The 22,679-nt window shown below is 45.3% G+C and overlaps 1 protein-coding gene across 4 annotated transcripts in view; it reads right to left on the reverse strand.

Moving 5' to 3' along the window:
* The window catches only part of TBKBP1 (TBK1 binding protein 1), a 332,178-nt gene that overhangs the window by 155,225 nt on the left and 154,274 nt on the right, over positions 1-22,679 (reverse strand). For all 4 annotated transcript variants that reach the window (XM_078645597.1, XM_078645593.1, XM_078645595.1 and 1 more), the window contains exons 5-6: positions 13,740-13,896; positions 336-532 (exon numbers count right to left, since the gene is read on the reverse strand). In XM_078645597.1, coding sequence (XP_078501723.1) covers positions 336-532; positions 13,740-13,896 — 354 coding nt within the window. The remainder of the gene's footprint in view (positions 1-335; positions 533-13,739; positions 13,897-22,679) is intronic.

Genomic DNA, 22,679 nt, shown 5'->3' on the forward strand with positions numbered 1-22,679 from the left:
GGAAAGAAAGATGAAAAAAGTCAGAAATACATAACGAGGTAAGGAATGAAGGAAAAAAGGAGACAAACCAGATGGATGAAGAGAAGGAAGGACATTTCATATTTCCTTTTGGTTGAGCAATCTCCTGAATGACTACTCACTCATCCCTCAATGTCACCCTTTGCCATTTGTGATATGGTTCAAAGAAGGGGGAATTTATTTTTTGGGCTACCCCCTTGGGGCACGATCACTAGGTTTCTTCTGATAAACATCTGTTATTTAGCGCCAGGATGCCCTTCTGGATGAACGTCCGCTTTACAAATACACGTTATGTTATGTTGTCTAGTAAGGCCTACCTGCTCCCGGGTCTTCTGCAGCTGCTTGAGCTCCGTCCGCAGGCGCTCACAGTCCGCTTTCAGCTGCTCCTCCTGGCACTGTGTGCTCTGCAGCTCGCGCCGCGCCTCTGCGAGTTCAGCCTCCAGGCTCTGCAGCCTCAGCTCGTGCGGCTCGTCGAGGCCCAGGGAGCTCTGCCAGCCTAGAGAGCGCTCCAGCACTAGGGGAAGAACAAGACACAAGTAAATCCTAATATATGGCCATAAAAGACCAGTGTCCAGTAGCATCATTTGTCACAAGTCATCATAGCACGGAGAGTACTCCAAACAGCAATATCGGTATGGCCATATATTAAGATTTTCTTCAGCTTAACATTAACATTAACTTAACAGCCCTGAGGAAGTCGAAGGCTAACTTTATCTTACAATCAATCAAGACAAAGTGCTCACACCCCCCAACTCTACCCTGACAGCAACAATAAACGTACTCACATGGCAGTCACATGAATTAGAAACTCAAATGGATACAATGCAAACCATAACTCAGAGTATAGTAGCATGGCCAAAAAACTAGAGGATCTCGAGACCAGGTTAGCTTAGAAATAATTTCACTGCTCAGTAATTGTAGAAAAACTATCCACACTTCCAGAAGTCCTGACAACTGTGATAGAAGATTTGATAAAATATCAGGCAGACAGGAGCATGCAGCACTGGGTTGCCACTAATCAGCCTCGGAGAACAAATAAAAAATGTAAGGTCCAAAGCACTCCCTCACACGCCCCAAGTAACAACAAGGATCACTGAACCAGAGGAAGAAAAGGTCCAAATGGAATCAGAGATCATTCAGCCGCCAGCGTGCATTGCGAGGGGAGACAAGCTGACACGGACCAAATGGAATAAGAAGGCAGGGCAACAAATTCAGTTTCTAAAATTTTAACTAAGAGGGCAAAAAAAGGCCAAAGAAAGAGCAAAAAACACAAAAACAATGTCATACTAAGCAGGAGCTAGGGACTAAAGACCGTTGCTCCATCAATGGAAGAAGGCACTCAAGTACAGACTGCAGAAGTAAGCTCATGTAGTGTTATGTTCCATATGGGTACCCTAATATAGGCTCGGGTAGTCACCTAACCCTTCACCTATATTCTCCCTACCATTACACTACATAATGGTTCTTAGTACTGACCTTTTACCTAGTTACAGTAATGTCCAGAGAAGACATGACACAGCAAGATATATCCCCAGGGGTACCTCTTTGGGTATATATACACCATCTCTTGCTGAGATAAGGAGAGGAGAAAAGGACTTCCATGCCAACACATTGACGCGAGACACTGAGGCTCCTGCACGCAGACACTCCAGTTCACAGTGGTCTGACATCTCATCTCTTGCAGGATGTCCATCTCGAGATCAAGACGGGGACCCACAGTCTCTCACTTCAGGTAATGGGGTTGACTTTATCCTAGAGGGGTTCTTGGCTTTACACCTACATACATGCTAGGTACATTCAGGTACATCTAGTTAGGGATGCATCGTAGGAGTATGTATTTTTACTGTCATGTATTTTATATTTTTGCCTGAATTCATTCTTTTAGCACCGTCGAAATTAACCATCCTTTTACTCTGTTAGTACTTATCATTTATATCTGTTACTGTCTAATGGTTGTTTCAGCACACCTGTTTTACACTAGAATGACGCTGGTTCAATAAAAGCTTATTGAAAAACTTCCCCACCGTTAATTCTGTGTATTTCTCTGAGACAAAGTGAGCACAGGTGACTGAGCGACAAGTAGCACTGTTTCCATGATTCTGAGGGATCAGGGTTGTCATGTTCGATAGTTGAAAGAACTATTCTCTCCTTGGTAAGAGGAGTTTCTAGTGGTACTGTGAGCTAACTGGTATACAGGCTGACATATTCAGTAGGGGTATCCATACTCAGCCTGAATTCAATCCTACAGTATATGATGTCTAAACGTGCAGACCCTATATAGGTTTATAGGAACTACACAACAGTAGTAAACTACTATCCAATATTCGTTTATAACAGTTTGGTAAAGGAGCATGGAGTAACGGTTTACAAGAATTATGCCACATGGGCAATTTCAACTGGTCAATCTCAGATACAACCCCAACAACCTGCTGAGGGTGTAACATCAAGTATTAGAGAAATGAGTTCAGGCAAACCTAAGGAGATCTTGATTAATCCAGAACAAGACCCGAGAAGAGGGAGCCAGATATCAAAGACCCATTGAGGCTTCCAAACAGAAGTAAAGAGAATGGCAGCTTGGAGGAGGAAATAGTAACACAAAACATAATATTCATGCTGCTATATAATTCCAGCAGTAGGCAAGACACACTCAACTGAGGAAAAAGCTTGAAAAGTTTCCAATATATCCAATCATTATCAAACGTCACCAGCAAGGACCTAATCTGTATACAATTCGAAAGTAACAATAAGAACAGTACGCAGGAGAATTCAGTAACAACATGGAAAAATATGGCTCTGGCCAAAAGAATCATGCTAGAAAAGGAACAACTCGCAGATTGGGGTATCTCAGTGGAAGAAAAAAGGGAATAGAAATACCCCTATGTGCTGGAGACCCAAATAACATCACATTTCTCCCCGTAGTGAGAACTGATACAACAGAAAAAACGATACCTAGCTCAAATACAGTCTTCCAAAAGTCCCTAAGTAATACCATGCCCAAGAAATGTGCTTCTGGTCCAATACAGTCACAGTTATAAAAATAGTATCTTAGAATGTCGCCGTTCTGCCCTGGGTACTAAGAAGTGGGTCAACGATTAAAAGGCTGCAAGAAGCATACATAGTGGGTCTCCAAGAAACTTGGGCAGTAACTCCCCCCAGCCCCACTCCCCCTTCCCACCTGGACGGATACTAAGAAAGAAATAAACCAGTAAGCAAACAACATACCCATGGAAGACCATTGGGGGGAGGGAGAGGGGGAATATCAATTTACACAAATCACTCAAAGAAATTAGTTGCTAAAGAAATTAAGGTGGACTCGAAACAGCTGCAGGCAGCAAAAGTGGAGTGTTGTCCAGGAAAAGGAGGCAACATAGCATTGCTGCAAATAAATATATACCTAAATGTACATGGCTGAAAAAAAACTGGAAACAACCAGTACAATAATTGCACTCCTGGAAGAATTACTATGTAAACATTCAAACAGACACAGTAATAACAGGGGACATAAACCTACACAACGTTGGGGCAGATATAAAAAATGCTGCGAGATGGGAGTGCGGCGGAGAAATATTTTAACAATTTTATACAAACGTTTAGTCTAATTTCTGCAGAACACTTAGCACGAAAAGAACAGGCTGGTGCATCTCAGGTATTTTCCTACAATTATCGTACAACCATTTACTACATATTCTTAGACTTAAAACTTGAGAAAAAGCGGATAAATTCCACAACAACGCAAGAAGTATGTGATCATGCAATGCTCAGAGTTTACTTAAAACGTACTGGAAATTCTCTTGAGGAGACTGGTACAATCAATCGAACAAATGGAGCAGTAGAGCACACACTGGTTAAAAGAATTCAATGGAACGAGATCCATGAAGCTAAAATAGAGGATTGGAGAAAGAGAGAACGTCTCATAGGGGCATACCAGATATCATACAAAACTGGCCTGCCTGGATAATGGACTTGCGATTCACCCTAGTGGGACAAGGAAATAAGGAGAAAGCAATCAGATAAGGTATAAGGTATAAGCTTGGCTATAACAGAAAGCTAAGGGAATATACCTGTTAACTAAGGCGAGCTACGAGAGCCCATCAAACAGTGGGAACCAATGAGTCAATGCGAAAGCTGAAAGAGGTAAAGCAGGAACGCCTTTGTCACTCAGCAAAAACAAAAGTACTATGAAGCAGAATGGATAAAAGTCCATGAACTGTCAAAAACCAACAAGCAGAAGCATTTCTGGGGATACATTAACACCTTAGAGAACGACAAGACTGATAGACGCAATTCGGTATCCGCAGAAGCATGGCAAATCTACGTAGAGAACATATACAAATAAAAACCAGGGAAAATATTTAAAACAATGCCGGAACCCACTGCAATAAGGCGTGGGGGGAAAAGAATACACCTGACGCAAGAAGGGCCTATAATTATGGGCAAGATGATAGTGGGAAAAATAACAAAAAATATAAGAAAAGATGGGGCTCCGGGCCCAAATTGACTGCCAGGAGCCATGCTTAAGCAGAACCCAGCATATTGGGCAGGGGTTCTCTTCCCTTTATACACAGCCTGCAGATTGCACTCAGATGTTCCGGATGCATGGCGTGGGTCAATATTACAAACAATACTTAAAAAAGGGGGACAACACAGATTCAAAAAACTATACGTTAATCGCCCGCTTGGATAAACATGATAAATTCTATGCAAGTACCTTACTAAATGAATTAAACAAATGGGTTGAAGAAGAAGGATTGCTCCCCTTCTACCAAACCGGATTTTGAAAAGGGGGCTCATCCATTGACAATGTTGTGGCCTAATCCTATATTGCACAACAATCCAATACTAAGAATAACTTGCCAGTGTTCGTCTACTTTGTAGACTACTCTGCCACATTCAACGGGTTAGTACAGAACAAACTATAGGAAAAATTTAGAAGCTGGAACATCCCAGACAACCTGCTAAATGCCATCATTTCGATCTACAGTAGGACCTGGGTGAGAGTAAAACTTGCAGGAGAGACAGTATCCCCAGAATTCTATACAGACTGAGGTCTGAAGCTAGGTTGCGTTTTTGTGCCAACACTGTTTAACTTATATACATCAGACCTAGGCAAGGAGCTGCAGAATTCCAATCTAGCCATGCCAAAGATAGGTCAAAAGAGAGTGCACGCACTACAGTATTCAGGTGATTTGTCAATTTTCGATCCCACAAAGATAGGGGTCCAGAAGGCATTAGACTCCTTACATACTTTTAACGGACGTAATGAACTGGTTGCCAATCAAAGTAAAACAGAAGTGCTGCTATTTGGCCGAGATGCAAGGAAAACATTGCAAAAATGGAGGCTGGGCCCTTTGGCGATAATATAGACAAAAAGCTATAATTATCTAGGAGCCTGGTTCAGTGATACAGGGAACGTAAGTCAAAAGGACAAGCAACCATATATGCCCTATGTAAACAATATGATAAATTACATAGCCCGACAACAGCAGCAATCAGGAAGGTCATCACTGCAAAACGGATACCTACAGTAGGCTATGTGCATCAAGGTTTCCCAGGAAAATGCAATACATTACTAGAGAAAGTTCAATCTGAAGGTTACAAGTGCATCTTTCAGGTACAAGAATACACACATAACTTGATACGACAGGAGTTTGATCTCATACAGCAGAAATATGAATGCGTGGGTACAACTACAAAATATTTCTAACGAATTTTAAGGCTCCAGCAGGATCTTTGAAGGATGTATTTAAAACAGTATACAGTGAGAAGCAGACACCCTGGAGTACTCACTTAAATAGAGCAGTGGAGACCTTGAAGCTGGCAATAGAAAGTTGGTCAAAGGAAGCAATAAGCTACACAATAGTGAGGAACTCCATAAAAAACAAATTTGTAAGATATTGCGAGAATCTGATATGGCCAGCATTCAGAAAAAGCAATGGCAGACAGCCTTGACTGTATCCTAAGAGGCCCAGTAAAGAAAGCCTTTTTTAAGCCAGGCACTGGGTGAGAAATGCTTGAAAGAAATTCCTTGGGCAAGACTGGTACCCCTGCAGATAAAATAATGTAATCCTACCTGAAATACGTTATCAAGCGTCACAAGATGCAGATTGTGCAATTACAAAAAGGAGTCCCTACTGCATCTGATATGTATTTGTCCAGCACTGCTACAGTCTCTACAGAAACTACTAAATAATATCTTTCAAGCAAAGGGAACACAAACATGTTTGGAAGCAGTGGAGGCGCGATTCCTTCGCACGGTTCCATCCGAACTATCAAGATTTGGTAAATTTATAAAGGTGACAAGAACGGCCTAAAAGAAGCAAGGTCTCAATGTGTCAACAAGAACTCGGTCTCCTAACTTGTGCAATGTCAATGTTTTCTAGCTTGGCACACAGCTTTTTTGTATACCTTAAGCCATCCAGTTTGGCTACAATGGAGAGGCCACCACTGATGGAACAAAATGATAGTCCCAGCAAAAGTTGACACCTTTATTGCACTTTGTCCTGCATCCTTTTAGATTTGATCATCACTGACCACCCACCTTTTATTTTTTCCTTGCACTTTTTTGCACGTGTTAATGTCACTAAAGCTGGTCCTTCAGAGCAGAAGTCATGACATCAAAGATAAGCAGCCAAACCCCGCTCTGATAGGGTCATGGTGTAGGGAGATCTCATTTAGTCTGTCTAAAATCATGCACATAGGCATTTTTTGCTCTTCAGTATATCTTTTGCCACTTAGTTCAGCTCCCAGAGAAGCAGCCTTTGATGGAACAAAACGAAAGGCTCAATGAAATCTGACACGAGTATTGCATTTAATTTCTCATCCTTACAGCTTAGATCCTTGCATTTTATTTTTTGTGCTTCTTTGCAAACGTTGTTGTTTCTGAATTTGGTCGTATAGAGCAGATGTCATGGTATTAAGGAGGGACAACCCCACTCTGCCTTTTCAGGTTGGGCGCGTAGGGAGATTTCTTGTAAATCTTCTGTCACTTAGTTCAGCTCCCAAAAAAGCAGCCTTTGATGGGACAAAACGAAAAGGCTCAAAGAAACCTGACACTAGTATTGCACTTTACGCCTATCTTTCCAGCTTAGATCCTTGCTGTCTTTGCACTTTATTTCTTGCACTTCTTTGCACACATAGGTGTCTCTGAATTTGGTCCTTGAGAGCAGATGTTATGATATTAGTGAGGAACAGCACCACTCTCCTTAGGCAGGTTTAGAATGTAGGGAGATATCTGGCAGACTGGGGTCATTCTTCCAGCGTAGACGTCTATTGACCTAGTATTTTACTTTTGCGCTTTTTGAACAGTTAAAAGATACTGAACTGAGTACCATAAAACAGTGAACCTGACGCTAGGAGGGAAAGTTATAATGGTGCAGTCCGCCAGTCGAATTTGCAATTTTAAGCATTGGTGATTATATATAAATTGAACATGATTTTTTTATTCGCTTTTCTATATGTTATGGAGGATTTTATTATTATTCAATTTTAGGCCCATATATTGTTCGGAAATCATATAATGAAAACAGAACTTTAAAAAATATACCGTAGCACATTGCTTACATAACTGTATTCGGTTTCCATTATATTTTGTAATTACCGTATTTATGGAGAAGGAATTTCAATGATTTTAATAAATCATGCAAAAAACATGTATTCATTCTTTCATCCACAAGGTTCTAGTACTCAGAAAAAAATGAAAGTCATATCAAGAAAATTATTTTTTTCTACAGACCTAGAGGTACAAGACAGGGCTTCAGCCTATTGATTAAAATGAGTAACTCGTGCACAAGGGTTGCTGCAGCCAAGTGACGCTTACGCATACATCCTGGAAGATTTTGCAGGGAAGCTTAACTATTTAAAATGGATTTCCAATGTGTTATTATACAAACCAAATTATGAAAAGAAATACTAACATCCAACAAAGGGGTGCTGAAATACTCAGTTTACACTGTGAACAGTCTTTAAAAAAAAAAATAATTAAGGAATCATAGGGTGTTATAAGAGTAGAGAGCGAAGGATAAGTGACTTATTGAAAGCGATCAATCAAAAAGGCAATTTATGGTTATAAATCCCTTTATAAAAGAGAGAGCAGGGATTAGGGAAACAATATAGTCCGGGATCTGGCAAGACAGAGGAGTAAACAGAGCCTCGCCCACCATCGAAAGGGTTGAGATTCTTACCTCTGGTCGGATCATACAGTGTGTGTGGACAGGTGAGTACGGTTTGTTACGTGGAACCAGAATTGGAACCTTGCCGAATGCATGAGCCACAATCACATTGTATCTTAAACTTTCATTTTGGCTCTTGTTGGGCGTAGAATTGTGTTGGCCGGAGCTTGAAACGCTGCTCTCAAATGGTTGCCTGCGTGTAGCATGTTTGCTGAGTTTAGAGGCGTGACATAGCTGTGTTTTGATTGTACTTGCTCGGAGACTGCCCTGGAGTAGCGGGCACTGAATAGGCGCACTCAGTCAATTCAAGCACGAAAGTTGTATGGTTTCCTTTAGTTTAAGTTTTTATTAAACGAGCAAATACCCAAAAGTTTCCTGGCGCCGATACTGAGATCTGGACACATCTGAGCCGGAACGGTTAAAATAAAAACATTTTGAGAGCTTTTCTAAAGGGCACCTGGCGGTTTTCTGCTGAGTGAGAAGGGCAGAGTGTTCCGTGCTTTCGCTGTCACAGCTGGCTTTCTCCCATATCGGCTTTCCTGAATGTAGGCATTTGAATTAGAAAAGCAGCGCAGAGAAGCTTGGGTGTCACAGACAGTTGGAAGCGGCCCCTCCCTTGCAGCGCAGGCACTGAGCTGTGGCATTCCTTTATCCTGAGATTGCCTTTGCTCGACTTTGTGCCACAGACGCTTGTTCCGTCTGCTGTTTTAGCAGCACTTTCTGGGAATCGCTCAGAGGACTCAGCAAAACACAGCCTCATGAACTCTGAAGATAATCTCGAGTTCTGCGGCTTTGGCAGATTGACAGCTGTCGTCACGCGACTCCATCTCTCTATCTAGGTTATCTGTAAATCCTGAATCACATGCACGCATGCGCTCTTAAACCACGACCTGTGCATACTGTCGCTCTACGAGGGGGCAGGCAACAGCTTTCATATTTGATTAAAAGCCTTTGAGACAGAACTCCAGCACATCTCGGGGGGGGGGAGGGGGGACTCCCTTGGATCAATGGGTGGCTCAGGGAGTGTGGTGACCCCATGGTTCAGTGTTTCTGACCCATGGCAGATCACCTGCTGATACAGACGATGCAGGCACTGGGTGGGAAAATACAGACAGCAAAACACAGGATTGCAGGACCAATCATGATATAACTAAATAATGCCCACCTAATTTTCAGAATCATTCAGGTTAGGGCAGACTGTTCGAAATGCTTCCATCAAGGTCCTAAAGCCCTTACCTGTGAGAGGAAGGTGCCAGGACTGCAGGATGGGCTTGCTTCCTGTCAGGCTTATTCACAGGTGGATTTCCTTGTTCAGTCTAGGTCAATTTGTCAGCTTAGGAAGCCGTCACTTTGAGTGGCGCAAAAACAGTGACCCAATATTTGTGCAGTTCAAGGAGAGGGTGTGGCATAATGGGACGAGCTGCTGAGCGACCCTTGACCCTGTCCTCAGGCAGGTCGCTACTCCCCCCCACCACACAGCACCACCTGTGTGTCGCTGCCCGCTGCTGCCGCCTGCTGTTGGTTTGAGGCTGGCCAGCCCGTAAGCTCTTGCACTCGTTCTGCCCCTTCTGCCTTGCTTGCCATGCTGTGTCTGTGCTGCATCCCCTTGCACTGTTTTTTTTGCTTATTTCACCTTTACTTCCATTTTTGTATTTGCGTTTTGTATATGTGCCCCATTATTGTGCCCTTGTTTGCGTTCTCTATTTCCCCGCCCGCTCTACCCCTAAGGCAAGCCCGTCTGCGCCCGTCCGCGCCCAGCCCCCGCGAATGCCACGACACCCACCTAAGCTACGATGCCAGCACCCTCCACACACTCAACACCGGACAATCACACACCTGCTACCTTGACGTCCCGAAGTACACCCAAGGAGCCTTCTCTTGCCGGAACTGCAGCTTCACCAGCATCCGATCCACAACCCCACCCACCACGAAAGAACGCAACCTCCTCAGATGCATTCTTCTCAACACCTGCTCCACCCGCAAACAAGCCGTTGAACTCAGGGACCTACTCGACTCAACCTCCCAAGTCGTCGCCTTACTGACAGAGACCTGGATGAACCCCTCCTCGGCACCCGACATCACCATAACCATAGCCATACCGGACGGCTACAACATCACCCGCAGCGACCGCACCAATGAAGTAGGAGGAACCACCATCGTCCACAGAAACACTCTGAGAGGCTCGACAAACACCAACGACACCTTCAGCACTGCCGAACACCTGCACTTCCAGATCCACACAGATCCCAACACCACCCTCAGAGGGACCCTCGTCTACAGACCACCCGGACCACGGCCCCAGTTCAGCGACTCCATTGCCGACTACGTCAGTACACACTCCCTCACCTCCACAGACTAAATCCTCCTCGGGGACCTGAACTGCCACCTCGAGAACAACAACACCAACTCCACCACCTTGATCGCCAACCTCGCCAACCTCGGACTCAGACAACTCGTCACAGCACCCACCCACTCTTCCGGCCACACGCTTGATCCCATCTTCTCCGCAAGCTCCCACGTCTCCTTCAACCACATCACCGAACTCCACTGGACTGACCATCGCTGCATTCACTTCACCTTCCGTAAATCCACCACACACCACCGCACCCAACAGATCCCGTGCCGATGCTGGAACAAAGTCACCGAAGACCAGCTAACAACCACCCTCGCCCGGAGCCCTCCCACCGACCCCACCGAACCCGACACCGCCGACGCAACCTCAGACAATGGATCGATGAATGCGCCAACACCCTCGCCCCAATCAAGAAACCCTCCAACAGACATACCAATAAGAAAGCCAGCTGGTTCACCGAGGACCTCAAGGCCTCCAAGTAAACCTGCCGAAAGCTGGAGAAGAAATGGCACCATGAACAGACACCGGACAGCTACACAGCCCACAAGAACGCCACCCGCAGACTCCATCACCTCATCAGAGCCGCCAAAAGGGCCTCCTTCACAGCCCGCCTAGACAACAACGCACACAACAGCAAAGAGCTCTTCAACATCGTGAAGGAATTCTCTAACCCCAGCCCCAACACTTTTTTCCATCGCAAGATCGCAGACATCCACGACAGCTTCAACAGCACGACCGCCCTGACAGCCATTGAGACCTCCATCCCCACAGACATCATCCGCACCAATCCCCTGCTCTCCTGGACCAACATAAACTATGACGACACCATCAAAATCATGAACACCATCCACTCCGGATCTTCGTCAAACCCATGCCCATACCACATCTTCAACAAAGCCAGCAGCATCAACACACCCCATCTCCGGAAAGCCATCAACATCTCCTTCAAGACAGCGATCTTCCAGGAGAGCTGGAAGCATGCCGAGATCAACGCCTTAATCAAAAAACCCAAGGCTGACCCTAAGGACCTCAAGAACTTCCGGCCCATCTCCCTGCTCCCGTTCCCGGCGAAGGTCATCAAGAAGACCATCAACAGACAACTGACCCGCTACCTCGAGAAGAACAGCATCCTGGACCCGTCCCAATACGGATTCCGCAGCAATCACAGCACCGAAACTGCCCTTATCGCCACCACCGATGACATCAGGGCCCTGCTGGACAACGGCGAAACCGCAGCCATCATTCTCCTGGACCTGTCAGCCGCATTCGACACTGTCTGCCACCACACCCTACGCACACGCCTCCACGACGCCGGGATCCGAGACAAGGCTCTGGACTGGACCACCTCCTTCCTCTCCGGCATAACCCAGAGCGTCTGCCTCCCCCCTTTCTGCTCTGAAGCCACCAAAATCATCTGTGGCGTACCCCAGGGCTCATCCCTCAGCCCAACATTGTTCAACATCTACATGGCACCGCTCGCCCACGTCGCCCGACTGCATGACCTCAACATCATTTCCTACGCCGATGACACCCAGCTAATCCTCTACCTCACCAAGGACCCCCTCACCGCTAAAACCAACCTCCACGAAGGAATGAAATCTGTCGTCGAGTGAATGAAGAACAGCCGTCTGGAGCTCAACTCGGACAAGTCGGAAGTCCTCATCCTCTGCTCCACCCCCTCGGCCTGGAACGACTCCTGGCGGCCGACCGCACTGGGAACAGCACCAACACCCACCGACCACGCACGCTACCTGGGGTTTAGCCTCGACTCTACTCTCTCCATGACAAAGCAGGTCAACGACGTCTCGTCCTCCTGCTTCAACACCCTCCGCATGCTCCGTAAGATCTACAAGTGGATTCCCACCGAAACAAGAAGAACGGTCACCCAGGCCCTCGTCAGCAGCAGGTTGAACTACGGAAACGCCCTCTACGCAGGAGCCTCGGCCAAATTCCTGAAACGACTTCAACGCATTCACAACGCCTCTGCAAGCCTGATTCTCGACATCCCACGCCGCAGCCACATTACACCCCACCTGAGAGACCTGTACTGGCTCCCCGTCAACAAGAGGATTACCTTCAAGCTCCTCACCCATGCACAAAAGGCACTACACAACACCGGACCAGCTTACCTCAACAGACGACTCACCTTCTACACCCCCAACCGCCAGCTCCGCTCCGCAGACCTCGCCCTCGCCACCGACCCCCGCATTCAAAGAGCGACCTCCGGCGGCAGATCATTCTCTCACCTTCCCATCCACCTATGGCAGACCCAGGACCTGTTAACCTTCAGAAGACTTCCCAAGACCTGGCTATTCGAGCAGTAGAAGCAACCCTCCCCAAGGAGCCTTGAGACCCCTACGGGTGAGGAGTGCACTTTACAAATGCTCTGATTGATTGATTGAATTTGGAGCTGTAGAAGCCAGGTTCGAGTCTTGGTGTTGGCTCAACATCCTGTGATTCTGGGCACATCACTTAATCTCCCATTGCCTACAATTCAGCGCCTTGATACCCCCACTGGTGATTTGCCGGGCTTTACAAATCCCGGGTTTATCCAGTATTGCAGATATTACGGGGAATGGTAATTCTGAGGTGCAGCAAAACTGCGATATTCCACAATGTACGCTGAGAAATGGGGAATTAATGTAGAAATGGGTGGTTAGGCACTCAATTCTAGCAGTAATTCATTATTTCAAGGCAGTTTTCAAACAACACATTTCCCCAGATTTTTGTAACTGAAATCTCCAGGGGGAAATCATCAGGAGTGTGGTTTCCCGGCACTACTTGTTTTTGCGATTCAGTGCCTGTCTGAAAAGGGGTAACCTCCAGAGTCAGAATCAGACCTATAGCAGACGTGCCAACATTTTAGAAGAGGAAAGTGAGAGATTAAAAAAAAAAATCAGTCTGGAGAATGTATTTTCCCCATTGACTTCTATTGAAGAAAAGGCAATTTAGGTGGGAGTCAGAAAAATTAAGACATTTAATGTTTAAAACATCAGTAGTTTCTCACCTGAATCGAGTCTATTGACATGTATGCTATAGTGTGATCAGTCCACTGTGGTTGTACAGTAGCGCTGTTTACGCACAGCTTTACTGTATATCATTTTGGTGCTGCTGCAGAGAGGGAAAACACCCTCTTGCAATCTTCATCATGTCTCACTTCCACACAGGCATACAGAAGCTCCCTGAAACACAGCCCTTACCATGTGTCAATCCGGCACTGCCATGCATGGACAGGTACTGCTGCACCTCAGAGCTCTGCAGGTGAGAGCTCAGAGCCTGGAACGAGTTGCTCTCCCGCTGCCTCAGCTGCTGCTCCAGGCTTCGGATCCGGTCCATATGAGACTCCACCAGATCCCTCTGAGAAGGAAAGAGAGAAGGTCGTAGTGAGTGCACTCACATACATAGTCCATGCCTATCTGTCTCTCTAATGTTAAACTTCCACATACACACACAAATGTGTGTCCACAGTTAGCTCATGCTTGTCTATATTTAAATACAAGAAAGAATTTGCAAAGACCTCACGGCCTAGATTTACAAAGGAAGGTGACGCACGGCACCGCAAGTCTTTTAGTGAGATTTACTAAGCAACGCAAAGCCAGATTGCATGGCTCTGAGTGGCTTAGTAAATCCAGAGTAAGGTAAGGTAGAGCAAATCGCTGCCTTGCGTTACTCTGCATTGGGACGACATTTGTTTCATGGGTGCAGTGTGGGAGTTCTCACACATCCACCCATGGGTTTGCACTTTACCAGAATTACTAAGGGTAGAAATATGTCTATTTATCCTCATTATGTCCTCTTTCTAGGTGTGCTGCATTGTGCAGCATACTTTGAAAGAGGAACATGCCTCTGAGGATTGTATTTGTGCAGGAAGGCATCCCTTACTGCACGAAAATAATACTGCCTGAAACGCAGGCGCCCTTTCACCATAGCGCAGGAGTGCCTGTGTAGATGCAAGGGTGCCTGTGTGGGCGCTAGGCAGCACACAGTGCGCCAGCTCAGTGAGGGATCAGAAATGCACTATAGCTTGGTAAATATGGCGCGTACCTGCTCTCTCCATTTGATGCAGCATAGCAAGTTGTCTTGCTGTGTGGCGTCAAATTTGATTAAATCTGACCCGAAGTCTCAGTCACTGCGAGTGAGCGCAGACATCTGGAGGTCAGGTTGAGCACTCACTTCTAACAGGCTAAATACCACACCTGGTCAGATGGAGTACAACCTGAACTCTGAATGCGACTCTGTTCACAGCTCTGCTCTAGGCCGTGCTGCTTTTGTAAGTTGTCACACCACTTTAGGGGCCAGACGACTATTTTACTGATTTTTATTCCAATATTATCTGTTTTACAATATTTTGATTTTTTTCTTATTCCACTGATGAGTTTTCTCCTGTTGTCAATAATGTTTAAGCCTGAGTGATGTCAACTGTGGAGTCATGAAATAAGGTAATGAGAAAAGCCTTCCTCTGTTATTAGTTCAGCCCCAGAAATACAAAGGTCTTAGTACAAACTAGGCGCGGGTACAAACACGTTTGGGCCTTATTCATGAAGGTAAATGTACAAATGTAGATTTACTCATGTGTAAATATACTCTTGCACTTAGGTATAAATCTATACTTTTGTGCTAGTCACCATTTCCAGTGTAGATTTTCCCTAAGGGTTGTCTTACATGTCTCTCTCACCTGAAACCAGGGAAGCAGAGACATCTAAAGTAAATTCATGAGTCCAAAGTTACTACCATACCAAGTTACTGCCATATGTTTTCACTCACAAGTGGGATCTCTACCACTGCGGTGCAGATCTCCCCTCAGGGAAGTATAGTAAAATTTACTTTAGTGTGTTATTCTTTAAAATGTATTAAACAGACTTCGATAAAAGTAAAAAAAATGAAATATTCATTTTTAAAATATAACGAATAAAATGTAAATATAACGAATAAAATGAAATGCTACAGCACATTAATTCGCCATTCGGCAGCCTTGCACTCATTGAGGCCCTGCTGGGGGCCCCCAAAGACAGATTGCCAAAGCCTTTCTGTGTCGGAAAGGCCGGCACAGAGAGGCTGTGGGAATCTGCCATTGTAATCCCCCTGCCGGAAAGAGCCGGACGAGGGATTACCGAATGGCCTCCCGTCCGCCATTCGGAAATCCAATTCGGATTTCCTTCCGACTGACCCCTTCAAAATGGGTCGGTCTGAAATGATTCCGTACAGCCAATTATGATACGGTCTGAAAGGATCCAACCGATGGTCGGAGCCGTTTCAGCCCGCATCGTAATCGCGACCTAAATTGTAATCTAAGTTGTGTGAAGATCTTGTCATAGAAAAGATAGAAAAGGTGGAGGTGGAGCTCTCCCATCGGTGTGTGGATTTTATTTTGTAGTAACGAAGAAGCACCACTGTAGTACCACTTTATGTAGCACAAAATGCGGTTTGCGATTCGGGCCCTAAGCAATTGCTTTGTCAAGGGTTTTTCGTTGTTTGAAAGTCTAAAGTGAGGATAGCATCTTTGGTCTTTGTTCTTACATTTCATGTTTTTTTGGCATGAATAGCTTTAAACATACAATGACCATCAGTCTAGAACAAAAATCATTCAAAATAGACTCTTTGCTCACATAACAATGCAGTCTGCAACAGGAACACAGTGAGCAGACGCTCATGGAGAGGACCAGTACCTTTAGACCTTTCCTTAGCAAACACTAGAGTACGTAAGCCCCGTAACATATGATTGTTAGTCAAGCCTTTTCTGGTCAGTAATATCATTAAATAGAATTTATTTCAGCATTCATTTTTATACCTGTGGAGGTTTTGCCACTCCTTTTAAACCATCCATCAACGAATCCAGAAGTCTGGGGCATTCGATGAACATGTCAAGCATTGGGGATATTTACCACTAGCAACAACTGCTCAACTTTTATCTACATTTCTTCATTTTGTGATTGACTAGTAACTTCTTAGTAGATGTTCATGCAGCACAAATACAGATTGCAAGTTGATACTTTGAATAGATACACTGACCACCACTGTTGATCATCAACAGGACAGTTTCATGGCACACAATCCCTTTGACAAACAGTCAGCGTATCCACAGACACTGCTTTGACACATGCATGAACACACAAAAGTTCATGCCTGCCTTCTCATGACACCCAATCAGACCCCCCAGGATATAGCGGCATGGATTAGCAAATTTAGCGGCACAAAAACGAAAATTTAGCGGCACAAATATGGGAATTTAGCGGCAATTTAGCGGCATTTTATTTGGCGTTTTTTCCTACAACAAACACAGATATCTTAGTTTTTTGTGTTTGTGGTCTGTGTGTGTTGGTTCCTGGTGTGTTTGTGGTCTGCATGTGTTGGTTCCTGGTGTGTTTGTGTTCTGTGTGTGTTTGTGGTCTGTGTGTGTTGGTCCCTGGTGTGTTTGTGGTCTTTGTGTGTTTGTGGTCTGTGTGTGTTGGTCCCTGGTGTGTTTGTGGTCTGTGTGTGTTTGTGGTCTGTGTGTGTTGGTCCCTGGTGTGTTTGTGGTCTGGGTGTGTTTGTGGTCTGTGTGTTTGATGCCTGTGTGTGTTGGTCTGTAGTGCGTCTGACGCCTGTGCTGCCGGGTCACTGATGCCCTTGAACTCTCTGAAGCTGCTGCTGTCTGTGGACACTGAGCCCTCCTAGGGCCCCTCGGGGCCCCGGGCAGTCCATGTCTGCAGACAAGGGCCCATCCGGGAGCCAGGAGAGTGAAGGAAGCCCCCAGAAGGGCGGGGACGTTTATTAGGCAATATAGTTACAATTTGGTTTGTTTGTTTGCATTTGCGGATGCATTGTCTGCGGACCTATTTGGGTGATCTCTGTTTCCTTCTAACAAAAGGTCCTTCTAATTTGCTATAATTTATAATAAAGTGTATAATACGGGTCAATGTGTCTTTTTTATAATTTCTATGCAGAGTCGACAGGAGTTGAAGGGGAGAAGTGGAATTAAATGTATAATTTAAAACGTCTATGGTGTTGCCCAGGGGCTCAGGAAAATGTAAAACAGATATGTTTTCAAGTACTTCACAGACTTTAAAAATCATGAAAACATTTTTCTGACTTTGCAGCCTTTGTTTGTTTCCAAGTAATTCTGTTCTAATGTTTCTATAAATTATTTTGTGGGGTGGCTCGTAACTCTCACACTTCCAGTGCACTGTGTGTGCTGATGAAAAACTCCTAATCACGTTTTAAGTTTATGAAATGTTTTGATGATTACAAGGCTTCCCCTCGCCCCTGCATTTACTGGTAGTCATCGAGTGAGGCGCCACTGATGGCGCCGAGGGGCGCTTGGTATTTCTAAAGCTGGCAGATGGAGCTCGGTGAAGTCACAGTGAAATCTGAAAACAATGCTATGGTCTTTTCCTTCGGTAAAATATTCAGCGCGGTTTTACTTAATAACGAGTTCCTTATGAACCTAGGAGTCCGGATTACAACTGTGTCAGTGGCATGAGGAAAACGAGTTCTTTGGAAATGTGCCTGCTTAACATACGATACTAACAATAACATGAATGTTAGTAGTAGAGGGGGGGGGCGCATAAAAGTGGAATTAACCTTCATCCTATTGTGCCGATTTTGCGGGCATTTTTGCAAGAGTGCCGATTTCGCGGGCATTTTTGCTAAAATCGCGGCATTTTTGCAAAAGTGCCGATTTCGCGGCAAACCGCGAAATCGCGAAATCGCGAAATCCTGGAGGGTCTGCCCAATGTCTATGTGTGCACACACACATACACCACCCCCCCCCCTCTCTACAACCCCCCACCTTGCCTCACCCACAAACCTATGGGGAGGCATCAAAACACCTCAGCAGCAAAAACCCAGCAGTGCAGCTCTGCACGGTGACTGCAATCTTCCCAAGCATCTACTACTGAGTCTTTGAGCGCGCGCTGCAGATGGAGGGTGACCGCGCTTCTCAGTTCAAGGTAACTGACAATAGAATGCACGTGCCGTGATCATGTGATACAAACGTATCACAAGCAAAGGTCATCTTCTGAGATTCCTATGTGAGCTCTATCCTCCTCTCCTGCCCATGGTTCTTGAGGACATTCGAGTAGTGGGGGCACAAGACAGAAGTGTCTGATTTGTCCGTTTCTTTGGCGCCGTCTCTACATGTACATCCTCGCGGAGCAAATGCATATAGACATACACCCACACGTACACATTCATCCACTGCTTATATTCACTGTGTACATGTTGACCTGCACGCAGCTAATGCAGACACACACACTTATTCATCCATTACTTACGCTGAGTGTAGCTGTGCATACGCAAACACCTAATGCACAGCCACACACAAAAACATGTATTGCTTATGCTGAGGGTATACATCTACATATGTATGCAGCTAACACACACAATCACAAAGCCACAAATACACTCATTTATCTATTACTTTGCATGCACCTAAAGCACACGGCAAATGCATACATGCACGCTCATTCCTCCATTACTTTTTGTGAGGAAATAGGATGTATTGTGAGAGAGCGCAAATCGAGAAAAAATTAGAAGTGCACCATATTTACAAGCACGTTGCATTAGTTTAGTAAAGATTACATAAGAGTGTCGAATTTATAGAGTGAAAATACATAAGAGTGTTTAATTAAAATAGAATGCATATATCTGTGTGAAAAAGTGTGTAGAGATGTTGGAATGATGTTGAAATCCCATGCTATGTGGCTGTTGTAGAGGAGAATGTAATACTGATAAACATAGAAATGTGTAGGCCACATGGCAGTTCACAGAAATGAAAGGGGTTGTTACACTCTCACATGACATGGATTTTAATGTTGTTTTAATTCAAAGTATTATTGATCATAGAACTGAAATATATGTTTTATAGAAGTGTTTTCATATAACCATTGTGTGTAATGAGTTAGAATACTGTTTAGACTAAAGAAATTAAAGGTTTATAGAGTGCACAGGCCCGTTTCATGTAATTCTAATAGGCCTGAATAGAGAAGTTCATTTCTTTTGATCTGTATGTGTTAGTTAGAGAAATGTCATGTTAAGCATAAATTGCGGAATTGCTCGATGGTTTACGACTTAGAAGATATGGTGGAGGCCGGAATTTGGGGCCCACTGTACAAGTGTCTGTTTGCAGGTGCGAGGAGGTTCCAATCAAGAGAGTGATGAATAGGGTTTTGTTCAGAGAGCCAGGCACATGCCTGGAGGAGGCTTCAGGAATTTCCTGGGGGGTACCGTCCTGCCGGAGAAGAGCCTGAGAAGCAAGGTCAACGCTAACGATGGGCCCAGAGGAGTATCAGCATGGAAAATGCCAGAACGGAGACCACGTGAGGGGCGTCTCTAAAGGGCGTTTCTATTGTAAATGTGATTTTTGTATTAGGGACAGCACCCCTGGGTGGAGTTAGGACAGATGGTCTGAGGAACCTAAGAGAGCGGATGGGTAGGCAGATAGGATAATTGCGAGACACCGTTTTACAACGAAGACTAAGGGAAGTGAGTGATCTTCTTTGGAAGTCACCACTGCTGACACCTTTTTAGGTTAAGATTTTACTAAGTAGGGATGTCACTTAGTTTAGTGTAGGGACAGTCTAATCTGGATTTTCTTCCTTTCTGTAAATGACTCATAAGCTACAGCTTGTGTCTATTCTTGCAACTCTGATGATTTTTGAATTGGTTTTGGTGATATTCTTCTGCCGACTAAGAGCATTTACAAAATTTATGTTTGTATTGATACCAGTATATCTTTTGAACCTTATTTTGAGATATTTGTATCTCCAGTTAACTTTGGCTTTATAATAAACTTTTAAAACTTATTCGTGGTAAGTGGTTCTTTAGAGTGGTGTAAGTCCTTAACTGATTGACCTAGTAGTGGATTGCCTTTTACTCTATGACAGGTATCAACGGTTCATTCGACCTGAGTTGGGATCTAGACCTATAGAAATAGATCAGAAATCCCGCCGTAACAGTTGGTAGCAGAGGATGGTTACCTTCTAGAGGAAGGTGATCTAGACTAGGTTAAGATTACCCCAAGGTCCCTAGAGATCGAGAGATGAGCAGTGGAAGAATCGCCTGCCGAAGAAGGTGCTGACGGTGCGAGAGAAAAGCAGCAGGGTCGGACGAGAGTGAGTATAACAAGGGTCATGCGTTGACAGATTGCGGTGTTTTGTGTTGTATTTGTATTGTAATGTCATGCGGAGTTGAATGCCTGTAGTGTGAGTGAGAGAGGGTTGTGAGCGCGCGCAACCTGGCTGGGGGAAAATCTTAAGTTCGGGGAAGAGCTTAAGTGGTTCGGGTGTATCGAACATCCAGAGTAGTTGTCGACCAGAGTAAAGGGGGTCATGAGGTACCATTGATCGCCCGCAGGACCGAGATAGGGGGAACGCAAGAGTGAGTGTGTGGGTAATGGACGCAGGTCGAAAGTTACCGTGTGTAAGTAACCTATCAGTTAAGGCGATTGTCTGGAGGTACACGGAAAGACATTTCATCAGTTAAGGTGACAATTACAGTTAGACTGTGGGCGTACAGTCAAGGAAAGTGATCGCTTGGTCGGAAGTAATCATTTTTCAGAGTATGAATGGGACGCATGCATGACCGGGAGACGAGCAGACAAAGGAGGGGAACTGCTGCGAAGGGGGACTAGTGACGTCAGCGAGAGCCGCGCTGAGATAGGCCGGTTGGTGTGAAGCCGCGCTGTGATAGGCCGGTAGGAGTGACGTCAGCGAGAGCCGCGCTGTGATAGGCCGGTTGGTGTGAAGCCACGCTGAGATAGGCCGGTTGGTGTGACGTCAGAGAAAGCCGCGCTGTGATAGGCCAGTTAGCGAGAACCGCGCTGAGATTGGTGGATTGTCATCAGGAAGTAAACGAACGCGGAGAAAATAGAAATTTTGTAGATTTTGAACATGAAGTGTTTTAAATGTTTGAGAGCGATCTTTAAGAGAAAAAGAAGAGAATCTTATTACGGGGAAGAGGCACCGCCAGAGGGTACACCAGCTCACTATATGACAACGAATGTTGGGTTGCATACTATACTGTGGCTTAGTACTTGGAGTAAGATTACAGAAGGGAATGAGGAACTGACTTTTCCGAAATACGGAACGTTTAGACTAGAAGTGCTGCATCAGCTGAAAGCAGTTATGTCCTCATTGAGGCCTTTGCCTAGACCAACACAGTTTGAGGCGCTTAATGCGTGGATTAGGGCGGCGCACGACAGGAATCAGAACAGGCGCCAAGAAAGGGTAAGGCGATCAGTAAGGGCAGTGCAAGATGCCAAATGGGATGCGGAAGCCAAGAAATGGAGGGTACAGACGATTGAGGTGGATAAGTTGTACCCAGTGAGAGAGGTTACAGGAGAAAAGAGACCCTTAGAAGAGGATGACGAGAGCGAGTCGGAGGATGGCCTAATAAATAGGTTGTTGATAGATAGACCGCCTCCGGACAATAGGGAGATAGAAGTTACTGAGCTCCCAAGGGAAGATAGGGTTGACATAGAAGAGGACAGGCCACTCCCTATAACGAATTGGGTACCTACCAAAGGTGAGGAGATACCTCAACATAGTCCTGTACAGAGAGTAGTCGGAAGGGTTGTGGTGCAGAAGATGCCAGCAACAGAGAGTGTTGAGTCTTATGGATTGCCAGATGCTCTTCAAGTACCCATTACCATAGGTCCTATAGTGTCGGTTTATCACCCAGAGAAAGGGAGAGAGAAAGAACAGGTATGGCTAGACAGAGAAAGAGTTGAGATGGAAAGGAGGAATAACACGACAAATGCCTCGAGGAAATTGCCAGGACCGATAACGTGGAGCACCCCATTGGATTCAGCAGTGGATCCCGTAGCAGAGCAGGGGGGTGAGAGAGGACCGATGGACCTGAGGGGACCACGGCCGAAATCCTATAAAGAGTTGAGGGCTGACTTGAAGGAATGGGATAGGTCCACAGAAGCACCGAGCAACAGGTCAAGAGCAGAAGCTGGATGGGGAAGTCGAGGCAACGGGACATTATCTCACTGCGGGGCTAGCGAAAGCAGTCAGGAGTGGGACGGTAAAAGTCAGGAGAGTAGAGGAGTTACACGTCATATTGACGGTGGAAATGGGCATAAAGTATTTCCGAGCAAATTGCAGTACTGTCTGACAGAAGTACAGAACTTGGGTCACCGGATAGAAAAAGGAAAGCGC

The sequence above is a fragment of the Lissotriton helveticus genome, chromosome 5_1 (genome assembly GCF_964261635.1).
Source record: "Lissotriton helveticus chromosome 5_1, aLisHel1.1, whole genome shotgun sequence".
In the NCBI taxonomy this organism is placed as follows: Eukaryota; Metazoa; Chordata; class Amphibia; order Caudata; family Salamandridae; genus Lissotriton; species Lissotriton helveticus.